Source organism: Phyllobates terribilis, unplaced genomic scaffold (genome assembly GCF_046119375.1).
Source record: "Phyllobates terribilis strain yellow unplaced genomic scaffold, ASM4611937v1 Scaffold_1__5_contigs__length_1240528914, whole genome shotgun sequence".
NCBI lineage: Eukaryota > Metazoa > Chordata > Amphibia > Anura > Dendrobatidae > Phyllobates > Phyllobates terribilis.
The window spans coordinates 360,186,868-360,206,276 of NW_027362761.1; the positions used below are offsets into that span (position 1 = coordinate 360,186,868).

The 19,409-nt window shown below is 41.7% G+C and overlaps 1 protein-coding gene across 1 annotated transcript in view; it reads right to left on the minus strand.

Annotated features, from left to right (window-relative positions):
• The window catches only part of SETD1B (SET domain containing 1B, histone lysine methyltransferase), a 62,934-nt gene that overhangs the window by 3,992 nt on the left and 39,533 nt on the right, over positions 1 to 19,409 (minus strand). The window contains exons 14-16 of the mRNA XM_073676269.1: positions 1,183 to 1,349; positions 825 to 956; positions 79 to 198 (exon numbers count right to left, since the gene is read on the minus strand). Coding sequence (XP_073532370.1) covers positions 79 to 198; positions 825 to 956; positions 1,183 to 1,349 — 419 coding nt within the window. The remainder of the gene's footprint in view (positions 1 to 78; positions 199 to 824; positions 957 to 1,182; positions 1,350 to 19,409) is intronic.

The window sequence follows — 19,409 nt, forward strand, 5'->3', positions numbered from 1 at the left end:
ACTAAAATGATTACTTTTTACTGAAATCAAAATCACAGTCGCAGCTTAGAAAAAATATCCTGTTAGTAACCATCTTACCTGACGAATATTCTGTCCCACATATTCAATGACCATCTCATCCGCAGCAATCGGCTCCATGGCAAAAAGGCCCCAGTCGTGAATATGGCTCTTGCAGAAACGTATTTTCTTCTTGCGAAACTGAAATCAGCAAAACACATTCATAAAACATTTACAAATTTATGTTGCTTGCAACTTAATGTAATTTAAATACGAAAAGCTGACCAGTAGTATTTTTCACCATATGCTGCAAAACGGCTATTGCCCCAATGAAGTAATGGTTCTAAAAAAAAGAGACTACAGTGCCTCAGAGGTTCCAAATGGACTGCAATTGGTGGCATGATAAAACAGCCGATCAGTGGTCATTCTGACTGCCTGTTTACATGGGAAGACCAAAGCAATCGATGTGCACAGAGTTATCTATATTAGATTGCATAGGCTGCCATTGTTCTCAGCAGTGCGAGTCCTGTTTACACAGGACGATGCACCACCAAGAATGATTATCTTTTATGCTGCATAAAAGATCATTTTACCTGATAAAATGCTTGTTCATTGGGTGGTTGGCAGTCTGCTTATGCGGCAAGATTATCGTGAAACAAGCATTTTTAAGAAACGCTCATTAACAATTATCTTGCAGCGCAAATGCCCTTTAAATTACTGTTGATAGACAATAAATGCCAACCTCCACATTAAAACTATTTGGTGCATATGTGTAGACAAAATGACAAATTCATATCCCCCATTTAAAAATAAAACCACTTCCTTACCTTGAGTTGATTAAATTTAAGCAGATCGCTGTCGCAGCTTCCAGTGAAGGAGGAAAGCAGCCGACGCTGTTCAGATCTTCTCTCTGAACCTGCTCGGGTTGAGGTGTGAGGCTGAGCTGGGATGCTCTTCCCCTGGATAGAGGGACAGAAAGGCATTTAGGAGAGAAACAGTATAAGTACATTACACTGCAATAGCTGAAGACCAAAAGATGAGGTAGAAAGGGAAATGTTCCCTGTGTGTGCGCATTATAATAATTGCATGTGTCCCTACTGTCCATACTAGCAGGGTGCAGAACGACTACGAGTTCAACGTTTTCTGTTCTGTGCTTTCAGCACCTAAGGTGTAGCAATTTCATACCTGGGTATCATTTAAAGGTTCTTCAGTCATAGAGCGATTGTTAATGAGGTATTTTGCCTTGTCCTTTCTATCAATTTTATAATATCCCTCACTACGGGCGCAGCCAGTAAGATGATCACGTAACCCATCATCACGTTTCTTTTTCTTGGGAGAAGAAACACTGGTTGGTGGGGGAAAAAAAAGTTAAGGAAAATATACACAAATGCGTGCTTGTAAATTTAAGATGCCATACTATGAAATTTATGCTGCCGATTCACTATATATCCAGCTAGAACTAGCAGACAATAAGGTGTTATAACGGTGCTTTTGCTGAATTTACCAAAAGGGAAAATTTGGCATGTGAATGACTGAGCTTCCTGTCAAGCCAATACTTAGCGACTGGTATTTTGAAGGAAATCACAGCTTATAAACACTTCTCAGAGGTTGCACGTGTTCTGAAAAATGTGAGACACAGGGCACAGAGCGGATTTAAATGCTCTCAGTTTCAGACGTTTTCTGCAACCAAATTTACCTGTATTATACTATAATCTAGCGGCCACATGTGAATGTGATTTGATAGTTAAAGGGCTGATATGCAACCTAAAATGGGACACCGTCAAAAAGGCCATAAACAGAAATTTTTCCCACAATAGGAAAACCTAATAATTCTTATTGCGGGAAATATTGAGCATTGCCACCTTCCATGTATTTACAATACCGGTCAAAAGTTTAGACACAACTGTTCATGAAAAAGGTTTTCCTTGTTCTTATTGGAATGTGCATGTTGTAGATTCAGACTGAGGGCAGCAAAACCACAAGAGACAGACACATGGAAACAAGGAGTAAAACATGTGTGAAACAAACCAGAATAAGTGGGAAACCTTAGATTTCTCAAAGTCTTCCGCTTTTAGGGGTCATACAAATGAGTGTATAAATAGGACGTGTTGTGTCCAATTTTTGATCGGCTAGCACACTGACAAATGTTATTCAATAGGTCTGTTCAAATGAACGTTTTTCATGGTCTGACTGTCCGTGAGAAAAAAATTGCAGCACGCACTACGGAGTCTCAGATGAGACTCACCCGTTCAAGCCTATGGGTGGTAAAAAAAAAAAAAAAAAACGGATCTCACAAAAATCCGAGTGGCATCCAATTTTTAAGGATACATTTCTATTATAATGATAGGTAACTGTATTTGATTATGTACATTTTTTTTTTGTAGTTGTATGAAAATGGATTTCACAGGGACGTCAACAATCGATAACGATGGCAAGGATGAAAATTAGGAAAAAAAAAATAGAGTTTTGTGGATGAAACTTTAACGATTTCTCACACACTAGTCTTCAGCCGCCCTTACTCTGATAGCTTTGCACACCCTTGGCATTCCCTCAAGCAGTTTCATCAGGAGTCACCTAGAATGGATTCCTATGAACTGGTAGGACTCAGCAAGGGTTCATTTGTGAAATCAGCGATCTTCAGAAAGTGTTTGTGACCATAAGGTGTGTCTTTCAGAGTCAGTGCTGGTACACAATTCCATACAGTGCTGAGCCCTATTCTACAACCGATCCAGGCTAGAATATGGCACTCAACTAAATAAAGAGAGATGACAGTCCATCATTACTTTAAGATATGAAAGTCCGTCAATCTGGAAAAGTTCTAGAACCTTAAAAAGGTATCCTCATGTGCAGTCATGAAAACCATTAATCGCTATGATGAAATTGACTCATGAGAAATGCCCCCTGAAAGGAAGACCAAGAATTACCTCTGCTATAGAGGATAAGTTCATCAGAGTTACCAGACTCAGAAACTGAAAATTGACAGCACCTCAGATTAACAGCCCTCATAAATGATGTAGAGACAGAGTAGCAGACACATCTCAACACGAACTTCCAGAGTAGACAGCGAAAAGCAGGCCTTTATGGTGGAATTGCCACAAATAAGCTACCGAAGATCACAAGCAAGAAGAGACTTAATTGGGCCAAGCAACACAAGAACTGAACAATAGATCAGTGGAAGTCAGTACTGTGGTCTGATGACTCAGAATTTGGAGATTTTTGTAACAACCACCATACCATTGTGAGACACAAAATAGGTGAGCAGATTTCTCCATGTGTGGTGTCCAGTGTGAGGCATAGAGGAGGTGTGATGGTGCGGGAGTGCTTTGCTGGAGACACGGTTGCAGATTTATTCAAAATTCAAGGCACACTTACCCAGCATGGCTAATCACAGTATTCTGCACTCCGTGGGATAATCATGTGTAGCAACAGGACAATGACCTGAAGCAGCTCTCCAGGCAATGTGACCAAGGAGAGGGATATAGTGCTGCGTCAAATGACATTGCATCCACAACCACCCAACCTCAACCCAATTGAGGTGGTTGCGGATGAGCTGGACACAGAATGAAGGCAAAGTAACCAACAGTGCTCCGCACTGCTGGGAACTGCTGCGTATTGGAAAGTTATTCCAGGAGACTACTTTAATGAAGTTGATTGAAAAATGCCAAGGTTGTCTAAAGAGGTCATCAGAATTACTTTGAGGAATCCAAAGTTTATCACATGTTCTGGTTTGTTGCTTACATTTCTGAACTTCATGTTTCCAAATTTATGCTTTCATTGTTTTTGCTCACTAAAGTCAGAATCCACAATATGCACAATCCAATAAGGACAAGTAAAAGCACTGCATAAACAGGCGTGTTCAAAGTTTTGACCGGTACTGAATGTTTAATGATAATGCAATGCATTAAATACATACACTACCGCTCAAAAGTTTGCGGTCATTTAGAAATTTCATTATTTTTGAAAGAAAAGCACATTTTTTTCAATGAAGCTAACAATAAATGAATCCGAAATACACTCTATACATTGTTAATGTGGTAAATGACTATTCTAGCTGCAAACGTCTTGTTTTTAATGCAATATCTACATAGGTGTATAGAGGCCCATTTCCAACAACCACCACACCAGTGTTTTCATGGTACATTGTGTTTGCTAACTGTGTAAGAAGGCTAATGGATGTTTAGAAAACCCTAGCACAAGTATGTTAGCCCAGCTGAAAACTGTTTGGCTGATTTGAGAAGCTATAAAATTGACCTTCCTTTGAGCTAGTTGAGAATCTGGAGCATTACATTTGTTTGTTCTATGAAACTCTCAAAATCGCCAGAAAAAGAGAACTTTCATGTGAAACTCGACAGTCTATTCTTGTTCTTAGAAATGAAGGCTATTCCGTGTACTACTCCCTTCAGAGGAGAGCACAAACCGGCTCTAACCAGAGTAGAAAGAGAAGTGGGAGGCCCCGCTGCACAACTGAGCAACAAGACAAGTACATTAGAGTCTCTAGTTTGAGAAATCGACGCCTCACAGCTCCTCAACTGGCAGCTTCATGCAATAGTACACGCAAAACGCCAAAGTCAACGTCTACAGTGAAGAGGCGACTCTGGGATGCTGGCCTTCAGGGCAAAGTGGCAAAGAAAAAGCCATATCCGAGACTGGCTAATAAAAGGAAAAGATTAATATGGGCAAAAGAACACAGACATTGGACAGAGGAAGATTGAGGTGTTTGGATCACACAGAACATCATTTGTGAGACGCAGAACAACTGAAAAGATGCTGGAAGAGTGCCTGACGCCATCTGTCAAGCACGGTGGAGGTAATGTGATGGTCTGGGGTTGCTTTGGTGCTGGTAAAGTGGGAGATTTGTACAAGGTAAGTGGGATTTTGAATAAGGAAGGCTATCACTCCATTTTGCAACGCCATGCTATACCCTGTGGACAAAGCTTGATTTGAGCCAATTTCATCCTACAACAGGACAATGACCCAAAGCACACCTCCAAATTTTGCATGAACTATTTAGGGAAGAAGCAGGCAGCTGGTATTCTCTCTGTAATGGAGTGGCCAGTGCAGTCACCAGATCTCAACCCCATTGACCTGTTGCGGGAGCAGCTTGACCATATGGTACGCAAAAGGTGCCCATCAAGCCAATCCAACTTGTGGGAGGGGCTTCAGGAAGCATGGGGTGAAATTTCTCAAGATTACCTCAGCAAATTAACAGCTAGAATGCCAAAGGTCTGCAATGCTGTAATTGCTGCAAAGGGAGCATTCTTTGACGAAAGCAAAGTTTGAAGGAGAAAATTATTCTTTCAAATAAAAATCAATATTTCTAGATCTTGGAATAATAATTTTCACAACTGGATGAGTTTAAATAAAATGTTCCTGTGCTGAGATAATCTTATAAATGTGCCCCTGCTGTGTACTGTGTGATGGCTGTGTCTGACCGTGTATGGAACATGGTCTGATCATACCACAGCTCCTGGGAACGGGGAAGGAAACAAGAGTATACAAATATTACAGGACGGGATCGCAAATGATTCTTTCTTTCTTTGAATTAAAACATTGTTTAAAAAACAGGTCAGTGAAATGTTTTACCTCACAAAATGAATCAGCTGCGATCCCGTGCTGTAATGTCTGTATACTCTTTTGTTTCCTCCCTTGCCCATGAGATGTGGTATGTTCAGACCATGTTCCTGCACAGTCAGGTGGGCAGTACAGCAGAGCCGACAGTGCCATAAGAGGAGAGCTGATTTAAGGGTTCATGATGTGACAGAGCTAAATTCAGCGGCACTGCCCCTCACACTGACTCATACAAGAGGTTAGACCAAGCGATTAAGCGGTCTTTCATTATACATCTCACACTGAGAAATATCCTCAAAGCTATGGTGAGGGCTTATTTTTCTTTCCTTTGAGTGTTGCTGCTGGCTAATGATTGGTCAGCATCCTACAGGGAGAAGTACACATCCCCAGTGAAAACTCTGATAACACTCATTAAAACTTACAGTAAAAAAAAAAAAGAAAAAAGTTAACTCATTACTGTAGGTGTCATAAACTTTGCTAATATCTTTGCAACGGTGAGGTGAAATTAAAAAACAAAACAGAACACTTTTTATTCCGCTCTGCAGCAACTGTTACATCCAGTGTTCAGTTCAACTTGAGAAATTTGCTGAAAGATCCATTCTTTATAGGGACTTTCTGCTACTTTATAAGTCCCTTTCATGTGAACTAACTGCCATAGATAATCTCTTTTATAAATACCTTGCTTTCCCAAATCCTATGTTCTGAGCTGCTCCCCAGGTCACATGATCTTTGGCTGAAAATCTTCTGACTTCCTGTTATGCCAAATCAATTTTTCCCTGACTTCCTGGCTCTGAAATCTAACGCAATATCACAGTCATGTGACTTTCATACTGTGTGGGTGGAGCTCTATTCAGCAGCGCTCATGCATTGCTTCTGCACTATCAGCTGCAGACACAGCTCTACCATCTCCCTGCACAGCTCTCCCTTGTATCTGTATGTACAGTGGCTTGCAAAAGTATTCACCCGCTCTTCCCTTTAGCTTTTTACCTATCTTGTTACACTACAACCTGTGTTTAAATATTTTTGTAATCCGATTTGTGTGTGATGCATCAGCACTAAATAGTCTAAGTCTGTAAAGTGAAGTGAGAAAAATATGGGCATAAATTAAATTTATGGGATCAAATAACTAAAAATTGGCATTCATTGGCACCCTTTTGCTATGAAACCCCTAAAAATTTTTGGTGCAAGCAATTACCTTCATTCGTAACATGCTTAGTGAAAGGAAGTCCACCCGTGTACAATCAAAGTGTCACAAGGTCTGTCAGTATATACACTTTACCTTTTCTGAGAGGCCACAGAGGCTGAAACACCATTAAGCAAGAGGCACCACTAACCAAACAACACCATGAAGACCAAGGAGAGCTCCAAACAAGTCAGGGACAAAGTTGTTAAGAAGTACAAGTCAGTGTTGGGTTATAAAAAAAAAAAAATATTCCAATATTTGATGATACCCCGAAGCACCATCAAATCCATCATCATCAAATAGAAAGAAAATGGTACCGCAACAAACCTGCCAGGAGAGGGCCGCCCACCAAAACTCTCAGCCCAGGCAAGGAGGGCATTAATCAGAGAGGCCGGACAGAAGGGGTCGTGGCCTGGCTAGGCATGTGAGCAGACATGAGGCAGAGGAGCTCCTGTAACCCTGTCTTATAATCCTTCTAGCCCGAGGGAAATAATACGTCTAAAAGAACTTACCCGGTGGCCTGAGTTCTCAGGAGTGCGGGGGAGCAACCTGCAGTGCAACACAGGATGACCCGGCGAGACAGCAAGCTGAGGCAGGCGGCCGGCACAACGCAGTACGAGGGCCAAAATGGTGCGGCGGCCTCGACTCCAAGGCAGCGGGAGAAGCGCATGGAGGTAGCGGACCGACTCTCCAAGTATGCACATGATGGAGGAGCTGAGGAGCCTGCATCTGGCTGGACTGTGCAGACATCAAAAAGCACGGTAACAGAGGGGGAGGTGGAGAAGGCAGCAAAAGAGATACAGGGGAAGCCACATGAAGAGAAAGTACAGGCTGCCAGATCAACAACTACCCCCAGCAGGGAGGCTCAGGTTACCAGTGGTGCTGACTCCGTGGCAGAGGATGGTGAGCCTACTTTAAAGGATGTGCTGCTGGCCATCTCACATAGTAAAGCAGATCTCACTGAACACATAGGGTTTGTGAAAGTGGACATATCTCATATACGCCATGACATGCAGAAAATGAGGGAGCGCCTCACTGCAACAGAGGGCAGAGTGGGGGATTTGGAAGATACTGTGACTCCTATGACTAAAACACTTAAAGCAGCTACTGACTCTATTAACTATTTAATCAACAAAACGGATGATCTTGAGAATCGTCTGAGAAGAAATAACGTGCGTATTGTGGGCGTGCCTGAGAAAGCAGAGGGCAGAGAAGCGGTGGATTTCTTTGAGACATGGCTGCTGCAGTCCTTTGGAAAAGATAAGTTCTCTAAAATGTTCGCCATTGAGAGGGCACACAGGGTCCCCACTAGACCTCCACCGCCTGGGGCCCTGCCACGTACAGTCTTAATTAAAATGCTGCATTTTCGTGACAGAGATAAAATCCTACAACTGGCGCGGTCGACTAATGATTTACGTAAAGAGGGGGCGAGAGTATCCTTCTATCCGGACTTTTCTATGGAGGTTCAAAGGAGACGCGCCCAATTTCAAGATGTCAAGCGCAGACTGAGAGCACTGCAAGTACCTTATGCAATGTTATATCCAGCACGGCTGCGGGTCACAGCACTGGGTGAAATTTCTTTGATTCTCCAAAGGAGGCTGCAAAGTGGCTGGATTTAAAAGAGAGACAGATCCGGGCGGGCTGACGCCATTTTTGAGAAGATCTTTGACGGAGTATAATAATTCGGGGATTTTGAAACCTAGTTGATAATGCTCCGCTGTTGCCTAATGAATCTGTTTATACAGGTTATGATTGTTATGTTAGTTATTGCATTCTATTTAAAACCTGGCTTTCACATATACCTCGGGCAAGCCAATATACTTATATGGTTGTTGAGGTGCTGTTTTCACCTACAATGTATAAACAGGGAAAAGACGCTCTGCCGTTTGAATGTTCTGGGAACGTTGTGTTGGGGAAAAATGGGGGAGTCTGTGATGCAACTTATGTCACGGCGCCTCGTGTGCTTAAGGCGTGTTAGGTTGCATGAGGCTAAATATCAGGCTCTTCTGTTGGTATTCATTTAATTAAGGGGGGGGGGATGTTAAATGAGGGAGAGATGGGGGGGTAAAAGAACAAAATCTACTTTGATTAATATAGACTGTGTAATAGTACAATGTTATAATGTTGATGGTCAGACGCACGAGTTGGTACAGAGGGGGGCATGTGACAGTTCATTTTCAATCGTTAAAATATGGTTAAGCAGGTTAATGTAGTATCCTGGAATATTAGAGGTATGGGAGATCACAACAAAAGATTTGTGGCGCTTAAATATCTTAAGGAATATCGGGATTCGATAATCTGTCTGCAGGAGACGCATTGCAATACGGAGGCCGCTGCGGCACTGAGCAAGCTTTGGAGGGGGCCGGCCTATCATTCTACACATAGTACATATTCTAGGGGGGTTAGTATATTGATTCATCCGAATTTACCCTTTGAATGTGAAAGACGTACAGTACAGACCAAAAGTTTGGAGACACCTTCTCATTTAAAGATTTTTCTGTATTTTCTTGACTATGAAAATTGTACATTCACACGGAAGGCATCAAAACTATGAATTAACACATGTGGAATTATAAACTTAACAAAAAAGTGTGAAACAACTGAAAATATGTCTTATATTCTAGGTTCTTCAAAGTAGCCACCTTTTGCTTTGATGACTGCTTTGCACACTCTTGGCATTCTCTTGATGAGCTTCAAGAGGTAGTCACCAGAAATGGTCTTCCAACAATCTTGAAGGAGTTCCCAGAGATGCTTAGCACTTGTTGGCCCTTTTGCCTTCACTCTGCATTCCAGCTCACCCCAAACCATCTCGATTGGGTTCAGGTCTGGTGACTGTGGAGGCCAAGTCATCTGGCGTAGCACCCCATCACTCTCCTTCTTGGTCAAATAGCCCTTACACAGCCTGGAGGTGTGTTAGGTCATTGTCCTGTTGAAAAATAAATGATGGTCCAACTAAACGCAAACCGGATGAAATAGCATGCCGCTGCAAGATGCTGTGGTAGCCATGCTGGTTCAGTATGCCTTCAATTTTGAATAAATCCCCAACAGTGTCACCAGCAAAGAACCCCCACACCATCACACCTCCTCCTCCATGCTTCATGGTGGGAACCAGGCAAGTAGAGTCCACCCATTCACCTTTTCTGCGTCGCACAAAGACACGGTGGTTGGAACCAAAGATCTCAAATTTGGACTCATCAGACCAAAGCACAGATTTCCACTGTACATTCCTTGTGTTCTTTAGCCCAAACAAGTCTCTTCTGCTTGTTGCCTGTCCTTAGCAGTGGTTTCCTAGCAGCTATTTTACCATGAAGGCCTGCTGCACAAAGTCTCCTCTTAACAGTTGTTGAAGAGATGTGTCTGCTGCTAGAACTCTGTGTGGCATTGACCTGGTCTCTAATCTGAGCTGCTGTTGACCTGTGATTTCTGAGGCTGGTGACTCGGATAAACTTATCCTCAGAAGCAGAGGTGACTCATGGTCTTCCTTTCCTGGGGCGGTCTTCATGTGAGCCAGTTTCTTTGTAGCGCTTGATGGTTTTTGCAACTGCACTTGGAGACACTTTCAAAGTTTTCCCAATTTTTCGCACTGACTGACCTTCATTTCTTAAAGTAATGATGGCCACTCGTTTTTCTTTACTTAGCTGCTTTTTTCTTGCCATAATACAAATTCTAACAGTCTATTCAGTAGGACTATCAGCTGTGTATCCACCAGACTTCTGCACAACACAACTGATGGTCCCAACCCCATTTATAAGGCAAAAAATCCCACTTATTAAACCTGACAGGGCACACCTGTGAAGTGAAAACCATTTCTGGTGACTACCTCTTGAAGCTCATCAAGAGAATGCCAAGAGTGTGCAAAGCAGTCATCAAACCAAAAGGTGGCTATTTTGAAGAACCTAGAATATAAGACATATTTTCAGTTGTTTCACACTTTTTTGTTAAGTATATAATTCCACATGTGTTAATTCATAGTTTTGATGCCTTCAGTGTGAATGTACAATTTTCATAGTCATGAAAATACAGAAAAATCTTTAAATGAGAAGGTGTGTCCAAACTTTTGGTCTGTACTGTATTTGTGACAGGGAGGGAAGGTATGCATGTCTAGTGTGCAGAGTGACTTGTCTTAGAATTTGCCTAATTGCTCTGTATGTTCTCTATACAAACTTTGCACCAGCTATTCCCGTGGATAACGGAATTTGCTACCATACCCCCGTTAGTCATCGGTGATTTTAACATGTACCTACACGCTGAGCTTGATAAGTATAGGGGTAATTGGGGGGAGGGGCTGCTTAAGAGACGTCGCTGGCAAGAGTCTTGCAGGAAATTAGCTTGTGGCATGCTCGATTCCCAAATGTTAAACAGTATTCGTGTTACTCGGCATCCTATTCCTCTCTGTCCAGAATTGACCTGGCTCTGGGAAATAGTCATCTAGTCCCTCTAGTTACTAAAGTAGAATACTGCACGAGATTGTTATCTGATCATTCACCATTATTGGTTGTTTTGGGGGTCGATCCTGGTACCATAAACAGAATGGCACTGTGGAGGTTTAACCCCTACTGGCTGGATGTATTTGGGGAACAGATGGACTTAGCAGGTAAATTGGATCATTTCTTTAAAGACAACATAGGCTCTGCCCCTTTAAATACGGTATGGGAAGCCATGAAGGCATTTTTAAGGGGGATCCTGATTAAGGAAATTTCCATGATCAAATCCAAAAACAGGGCCAGTCTTCAGGAGCTCCGGAGGGAAGTAGACATACTGGAACAGAGGTATGTTGGGTCCCCAAGCATAGAGAACAGGGAACACTGGACAAGGGCACAGGCTACACTAAATGATCATATATTGAAACAAGCAGAGCATAAACGGTTCTTTCTTAAACAGCAATTTTATGTGGAGGGAGAGTGCAGGGCACTTACTGGCCACTATAGCAAAGGCCCAGACTGGGGATCCTATGATTGCAGCTATCAGGGATACTAAGGGTGTGGTAATTACTGATTCAAAGGCTATAATGGAAGAATTTTTTCAGTTTTACAGACAATTATATGCCTCCAAACTGACTAAGGCGTAAGGGGACATAGATCTATATCGTCATGATATGCAAATACCATATCTGACAGATTGCCATATTGACAGATTTGCAAAAATTAAAGATGTGTCTGACAGGATATCAAGACTCTTCAGACCTACAGATCACTACCCATTCCTGCTAATACATGTGGGGACAAATGACACCGCAAGAAAGGACCTGGAAACCATCTGCAGTGACTTTGAAGACTTAGGCAAGAAAGTGAAAGAATTGGGAGCGCAGGTGGTCTTCTCATCCATCCTCCCAGTGGATGACCATGGAACAATGAGGTGGAATAAGATTCTACAGGTGAACAACTGGCTACGTCGATGGTGCCGTCAGCAAGGATTTGGATTTCTGGATCACGGAATGAATTACCTATACGATGGACTACTTGCTAGAGATGGGGTGCACCTTACGAAGACTGGAAAACATGTATTTGGAAGTCGCCTTGCTACACTCATCAGGAGAGCTTTAAACTAGAAAAATGTGGGAAGGGAAGCAAAAGGCCAGAAAAAGCCATACAGCTGACAAATACTATTGAGATCTCTGCTACTGGAAGTGGAAAGAACAAAGACAAAAAAATCTAAATAAAAATATGGGAGGAAGAGAAACCAATCACAAACTAAAATGTTTTTATACAAATGCACAAAGCATGGGCAACAAACAAGGAGAATTGGAACTACTAATGCAGGAAAAGAAATATGATGTTATTGGAATCACTGAAACTTGGTGGGACGATACACATCATTGGAATAAAAGGCTAAAAGGATACAACTTATTTGCAAGAAACAGACTTGATAAACGAGGAGGAGGTGTCGCATTGTATGTTAGAAAAGCGTATATCTGCACAGAGATTGAAGCTTCAGAGACTGGGAGTTCTGTGGAAACTGTTTGGGTAAGAATACAAGGAGAGAACAACGGAAAGGACACCATTGTAGGCATTTACTACAGGCCATCTGGGCAAGCTGAAGATATGGATGAACTCTATGTATCAAATGACCAAGTTCTCCAAAAAATATGACGTAGTGGTCATGGGAGATTTCAACTATCCAGACATTTGTTGGGAATCTCTCTCAAGTAAAACTAACAGGTCAAGCAAATTCTTATCCTCTCTTGCTGACAACTTTATCTTCCAAAAGGTAGGGGAGAAAACAAGGGGATCTGCTACTTTGGATCTAATCCTTATAAACAGGGAGGAAATGGTTGAGGAGGTAAAGGTGGCTGGGACCCTAGGAGGCAGCGATCATGCTATTATAGAATTTTGGATAACTAGAGGAGGAAGACAGGTGAAGACTCAAACTTCAAGGTTAGATTTTAGAAAGGCAGATTTCAAGAGACTCAGAAAGAGAATAGGAGGGTTCCAATGGCTGGATGTCCTTAAGGACAAAAATGTCCAGGAAGGATGGGAAATTTTTAAAAATGAGATTCTCAAAGCACAATCGTTAACAATCCCAAAAAGTAGGAAGAATGGGAAGCATTTAAGGAAACCAGGATGGATGAACACAGAACTTAAACACATGCTAAAAAGAAAGAAAGAAATGTTTATTAAATGGAAAGAGGGAGGCATATCTAAAGAAGATTATAATGCAGTCTGCAGATCCTGCAGGGCACGTATCAGGTTAGCTAAAGCTGACAATGAATTAAGGCTTGCAAGAGATGTCAAAAGCAATAAAAAAGGATTTTGGGGGTATGTCAAAAGTAAAAGAAAAGTCAAAGATGCTATAGGATTTTTACAGGATGAAAATGGAGAAATGGTAAGAGGATGTTGAGAAGGCCGAACTTTTTAATTCCTATTTTGCATCTGTTTTCTCTCAGAAAGAAAATGTAACATCAACTGATCTTCACTGTCCTTTTAAAGGAATAGAAGAATCCAAGTTATCTGTAAACAGAAAGATTGTGAGGGAATATTTAGCTAACATAAATGAGTTCAAGTCTCCAGGTCCAGATGAATTACACCCCAGAGTACTGAAGGAGATCGTAGAAGAAATTTTAGAACCACTCACCATAATCTTTGAAAATTCTTGGAGAACAGGAGAAGTCCCAGAAGACTGGAGAAGAGCAAATGTTGTTCCTATCTTCAAAAAGGGGAAGAAGGTGGAACCAGGGAACTATAGGCCGGTGAGTCTGACTTCTATACCAGGAAAGATCTTTGAACAAATTATTAAACAACATGTATGTAAGTACATGGATAAGAATGAAGTGATTAACCAGAGTCAGCATGGGTTTGTAACTAACAAGTCATGTCAGACTAACTTAATTTCCTTCTATGACAGAATCACTGACTGGGTGGATCAGGGAAATGCTGTAGATATAGTATATCTTGACTTCAGCAAAGCATTTGACAAAGTATCTCACACCATCCTTATTGAAAAAATGACCAAGTATGCAATGGACCAGGCAACTGTTAGGTGGATTCATAACTGGCTTAGTGATCGGACTCAAAGGGTGGTTGTAAATGGCTTCACATCCAGCTGGATGAATGTCTCAAGTGGGGTACCACAGGGCTCCGTCCTGGGACCTGTATTGTTCAACATCTTTATCAATGATTTAGATGAAGGAATGGAGGGTAAACTGATTAAATTTGCTGATGACACAAAGCTAGGAGGGATAGCTAATACTAGAGAAGAGAGAGAGAGGATTCAAAAAGACCTAAATAAACTGGAGCAGTGGGCAGCAACCAACAGAATGTTTTTTAACAGGGAAAAATGCAAAGTACTACATCTGGGCAATAAAAATGAAAAAAGCATATACAGAATGGGAGGAATAGAGCTAAGCAACAGTACATGTTAAAAAGACTTAGGTATACTAATAGATCATAGACTGAACATGAGTCAACAGTGTGATGCAGCAGCAAAAAAGGCAAATACAATTCTGGGATGTATTAACAGAAGCATACAGTCTAGATCACGTGAAGTCATTATCGGTCTTTACTCCTCTTTGGTCAGACCTCATCTGGAATACTGTGTACAGTTTTGGGCACCACATTTTAAAAAAGACATAGACAAACTGGAGCAAGTTCAGAGAAGAGCGACCAGAATGGTGACTGGTCTGCAAACCATGTCCTATGAGGAACGGTTGCAGGATTTGGGAATGTTTAGCTTGCAAAAAAGAAGACTGAGAGGAGACTTAATAGCTGTCTACAAATATGTCAAGGGCTGTCACATTGTAGAAGGATCATCTTTATTCTCATTTGCACAAGGAAAGACTAGAAGCAATGGGATGAAACTAAATGGGAGGAGAGACAGATTAGATATTAGAAAAAACTTTTTGACAGTTAGGGTGATTAATGAGTGGAACAGGCTGCCACGAGAGGTGGTGAGTTCCCCTTCAATGGACGTCTTCAAACAGAGGCTGGACAGACATCTGTCTGAGATGATTTAGTGAATCCTGCTTTGAGCAGGGGGTTGGACCAGATGACCCAGGAGGTCCCTTCCAACTCTACCATTCTATGATTCTAGAGCAACTAGATGCACCAATTACGCTGGAGGAGATGCAGGAAGCTTTAAAAGATTTTCAAAACAACAAGGCCCCTGGTACTGATGGGATCCCCGTGGAAATTTATAAGGAGGCTGGGGGGGGGGCTTTGCAGACTTCAATGAGGGAGGCTAGCATAGTTCTTTTGCCAAAACCTGGAAAGGATGCACTAAACAGTGAATCATATAGGCCAATATCCTTACTCTCGGTAGATGTAAAAATTTTAGCTAAGGTCTTGGCTACCAGACTGGTGGCGGTAAGCACACATTTGGTTGCAGAAGACCAGACTGGGTTTATACCGGCCAAGTCTATGGCAATTAACTTGCGCCGGCTTTTTCTTAATCTGCAAATGCAGTCACAAAATGCAGGTGGTAGGGCAGTGCTATCACATGACGACGCTAAGGCTTTTGATAGTGTCGAATGGGAGTATTTATGGGCTGTTTTAAGAAAGATGGGGTTTGGTACTGAATTTCGGGCCCGGCTGCGGCTTCTGTATAACAATCCGGTAGCTCGGATTCGAATTAATGGCAATCTTTCTGGTAGCACTGAAATGGGCAGAGGCACGTGTCAGGGCTGCCCATTGTCTCCCTTACTGTTTGCCCTGGCTATGGAGCCGTTGGCTGTTAAGCTTCGCTCCAGCAGCGAAATACAGGGGTTCCGCTATAAAACACTGGAGGAGCGGGTGGCCCTATATGCCAACGACCTTCTGTTGTTTTTGGGTGACACAGAGCAATCTCTGACGACGGCTATGAATTTAATAAGGGAGTTTGGAGATCATTCTGGCCTACGGATTAATTGGGATAAATCAGTTCTTATGCCGGTGGATACTTTGTCTCTGAATACTAGGGCAGGGAGTACTTGCTTGAACATTGTGCGAAAATTTAAATATCTCGGAGTTAGAGTGATCACATCTATGGGAGATTACATTCCTTTAAACTTACTTGAACTGCTTACCAGATTTCAACAAAGGGCCAATACTTGGAGCAAACTCCCCCTTATCAGTAGTAGGTCGAACTAACTTAATTAAAATGGTGTTAATGCCCCAATTATTATATATCCTTCATAATTCACCGGTCTGGATCCCCATGAGAATATTTTATAAATTTCAAGCACTATTTCAGGAATTGATCTGGAAAAAAGGGGTGGCCAGAATCAGCTTAGATACACTTCAAAGGCCCAAAGATCAGGGGGGACTAGCCGCACCTAATCCATGGATATATTTTCTAGCCTTTGAGACTCAACAACTCTGGTTAATTCAGGGGAACCTAGATAAACTGATACGTCTACTCACGCACAATTTGCCAATTACCTCCTTTCTAGAAATGGGAATCTCGGGGTGGGATGCTAGGCGGCATCTTCCGACCCTAGCACTTATGGGGAAAACGTGGCAGAAAATCAAACTGTTGTTGGGAATAAAGGGTTTTACCCAGTTTACCCCGTTGTGGCATAATGCGGGCCTTCCAGAGATCCATAAATTGAAAGGATTCGGAATATGGGAAAAATTGGGAATAACTAATGTGGCGCAAATATTAGAGGGGGAAATATTTAAATTGTTCCAACAGCTGAAAGAAGAATATTGTATTCCACAAACTAGTTTCTACTTTTATCTCCAAATGAGGCATGCATGGTTTGTACAGCAGCGACATATGCAGAGTAAAATTCAACATCATCTACTGTTTAACAGATTATTATGCCATAGAGGTGGGAAGGGATTGATTTCCAGAATCTAAGGGATACTTATGCAGCAATTTCAGTGGGACAGACCCTTAAATGTTAAGGAGAGGTGGGAACGTGACATTGGTACTATAACCTCGGAAGAATGGGAAGATGTGGTGGGGAGCGTTCCTATACTATCTACATGTGAGGCACATAGACTCTCACAGTTGTACTTATTGCATAGGGTATATAGAACTCCCAAATTTCTACAGCGCATTGGGGCAAGGAATGACTGTGTGTCCAAAATGTGGAGAGGAAGGTGCAGATCTTATGCATATGATGTGGATGTGTAGGAGGGTCGCTGTATTCTGGAATGAGTGTGTGCAGTACTTTAATAATGTATTTGAGTGTAATCTACCCTTATATCCTAAAGTGTGTGTGTTGGGCCATGTAGAAATAATAGGATGTGAAGAGGATGAAATAATAGCCATTAAGAGGACTCTATACCAGGTCAGAAAGCTTATAGCTGCACATTGGTTGGATCCCTCCCCTCTCAGGTTCCAGGAATTCTTGGATAGAATGCGTCTTTAATTAAGATTAGAAGAGGGAGTGTACAAAAAGCAGAAGGCTATACGTAAATTTGATAAAATCTGGGGTAAATGGAGCACGTTTCATGGTTATCATATTATGTCCATTTTAAATATCAATTGAATTTGAAATGTTGTGGTCTCTCAGGATCTACTTAACTAATCACTGATTATTAGATATTATGCTCTGTATCCATGGATCAAATTATCAATGCTCTAACAGTTAGATAAGCTATATGATAATGTGCGGTCTGTAATTAAATTTGTATTTGCCATATGGTTTTTGGGGGTGTAATGGGCATTGCCAGTTGGGTGATGCCTCAATGTTGTTTATGTGTAATGTTAAAAAAGTCTTTTAATAAAAAGTATCTGATTTAAAAAAAAATGAGAGGCAGGACAGAGGCCAAAAGGTAACCCCGAAGGAGCTGCAGAGTTCTCAAGCAGAGACTGGAGTGTCTGTCCATACGACCACAATAAGCTCCATAGAGGTGGTCTTTATGGAAGAGTGGTCAGAAAAAAGCCTTTACTTACACACAAAAAATTGTATGGAGGAAGGTGCTGTGGTCAGATGAAATCAAAATTTAACTTTTTGGCCACCAAGATAAATGTTATATCATGTCTGGTGGCAAACAAAAAACAGCTCATCACCAGAAGAACACAATACCCACAGTGAAACATGGTGGTGGCAGCATCATGCTGTGGGGATGTTTTTCGGCGACAGGGAAAATGGTCCAAGTTGAGGGGAAGATGGATGGTGTGACATACAGTGATATTCTTGAGCAAAACCAGTTTCAGTCAGTCTGTGATTTGAGACTGGGGCAGAGGCTCACCTTGCAACAAGACAATGACCCAAAGCATACTGCTAAAGCAACACTCGAGTCGTTTAAGGGGAAACGTGTAAATGTTTTGGAGTAGCCTAGTCATCGCCCAGACCTTAATCCCATTGAGAATCTGTGGTCAGACTTGAAGATTGCTGTTCAAGAGAGGAAACCATCTAACTCGAAGGAGCTGGGGCAGTTTTGCCTTGTGGAATGGGCAAATATTCCAGTGGCAAGAAGTGGAAAGCTCAGAGAGTTATCTAAAGCAACTTGCAGCTGCAATTACTGCAAGAGGCTCTACAAAAGTGCTGACTTTAGGGGGTGATAGTTATGCACACTGAAGTTTTCAGTTATTTTGTCCTATTCGTTGCTTGCTTCACAATAAAAAGAATACCAAATGTTTACAATTTTAGGCATGTTCTTTATATGAAGTGATGCAAACCCTCCAAAAAAAACCCCAGTGAAATTCCAGGTTGTGAGGAAGCAAACCACAATAGCAGAGTATATTATATAAATATAAATATAGAAAAAGATGATAATGAACAGCACCAGCAAAAGAATTTGGTGCAAAGCTCCCCGGGCACATACCAGTCCACAATATATCGAGAAATTATAGAAGCAGCACTCCAGTATTCAGGATCCTTTGCTCCCTTCTGAATACATTCATCCCTTGTGCTGGATTACAAGCCTTTTTTGCACCAATATCACGCACAGCCTCCGCACATGATCCTGTCCAGGATACTGCTGCAGGCAAGTTACTGATACATGATAGAGTACTGTATGTTGTATATATAGTACACAGGGTGTAGAGCAATGTGTGTTTGTGTATGTATTTATCTATTTATTTTCATGGGCAATTGTTACATCTTCCAAGTTTAACATGTAGTTTGCTTTCTATGGGTATTTTTAAAAGCCATTGCTGAGCCTTTAAAAAATAAAATTGGTTTCCAAAGATGTTGAAGCACATAGGAGGAATACAAACGTGGAGTCTTTCATTGGCAATGTAGAAGTCACTCAAGTTGGATAATCAATATCATGCATCTTTACACAGCTTTCTA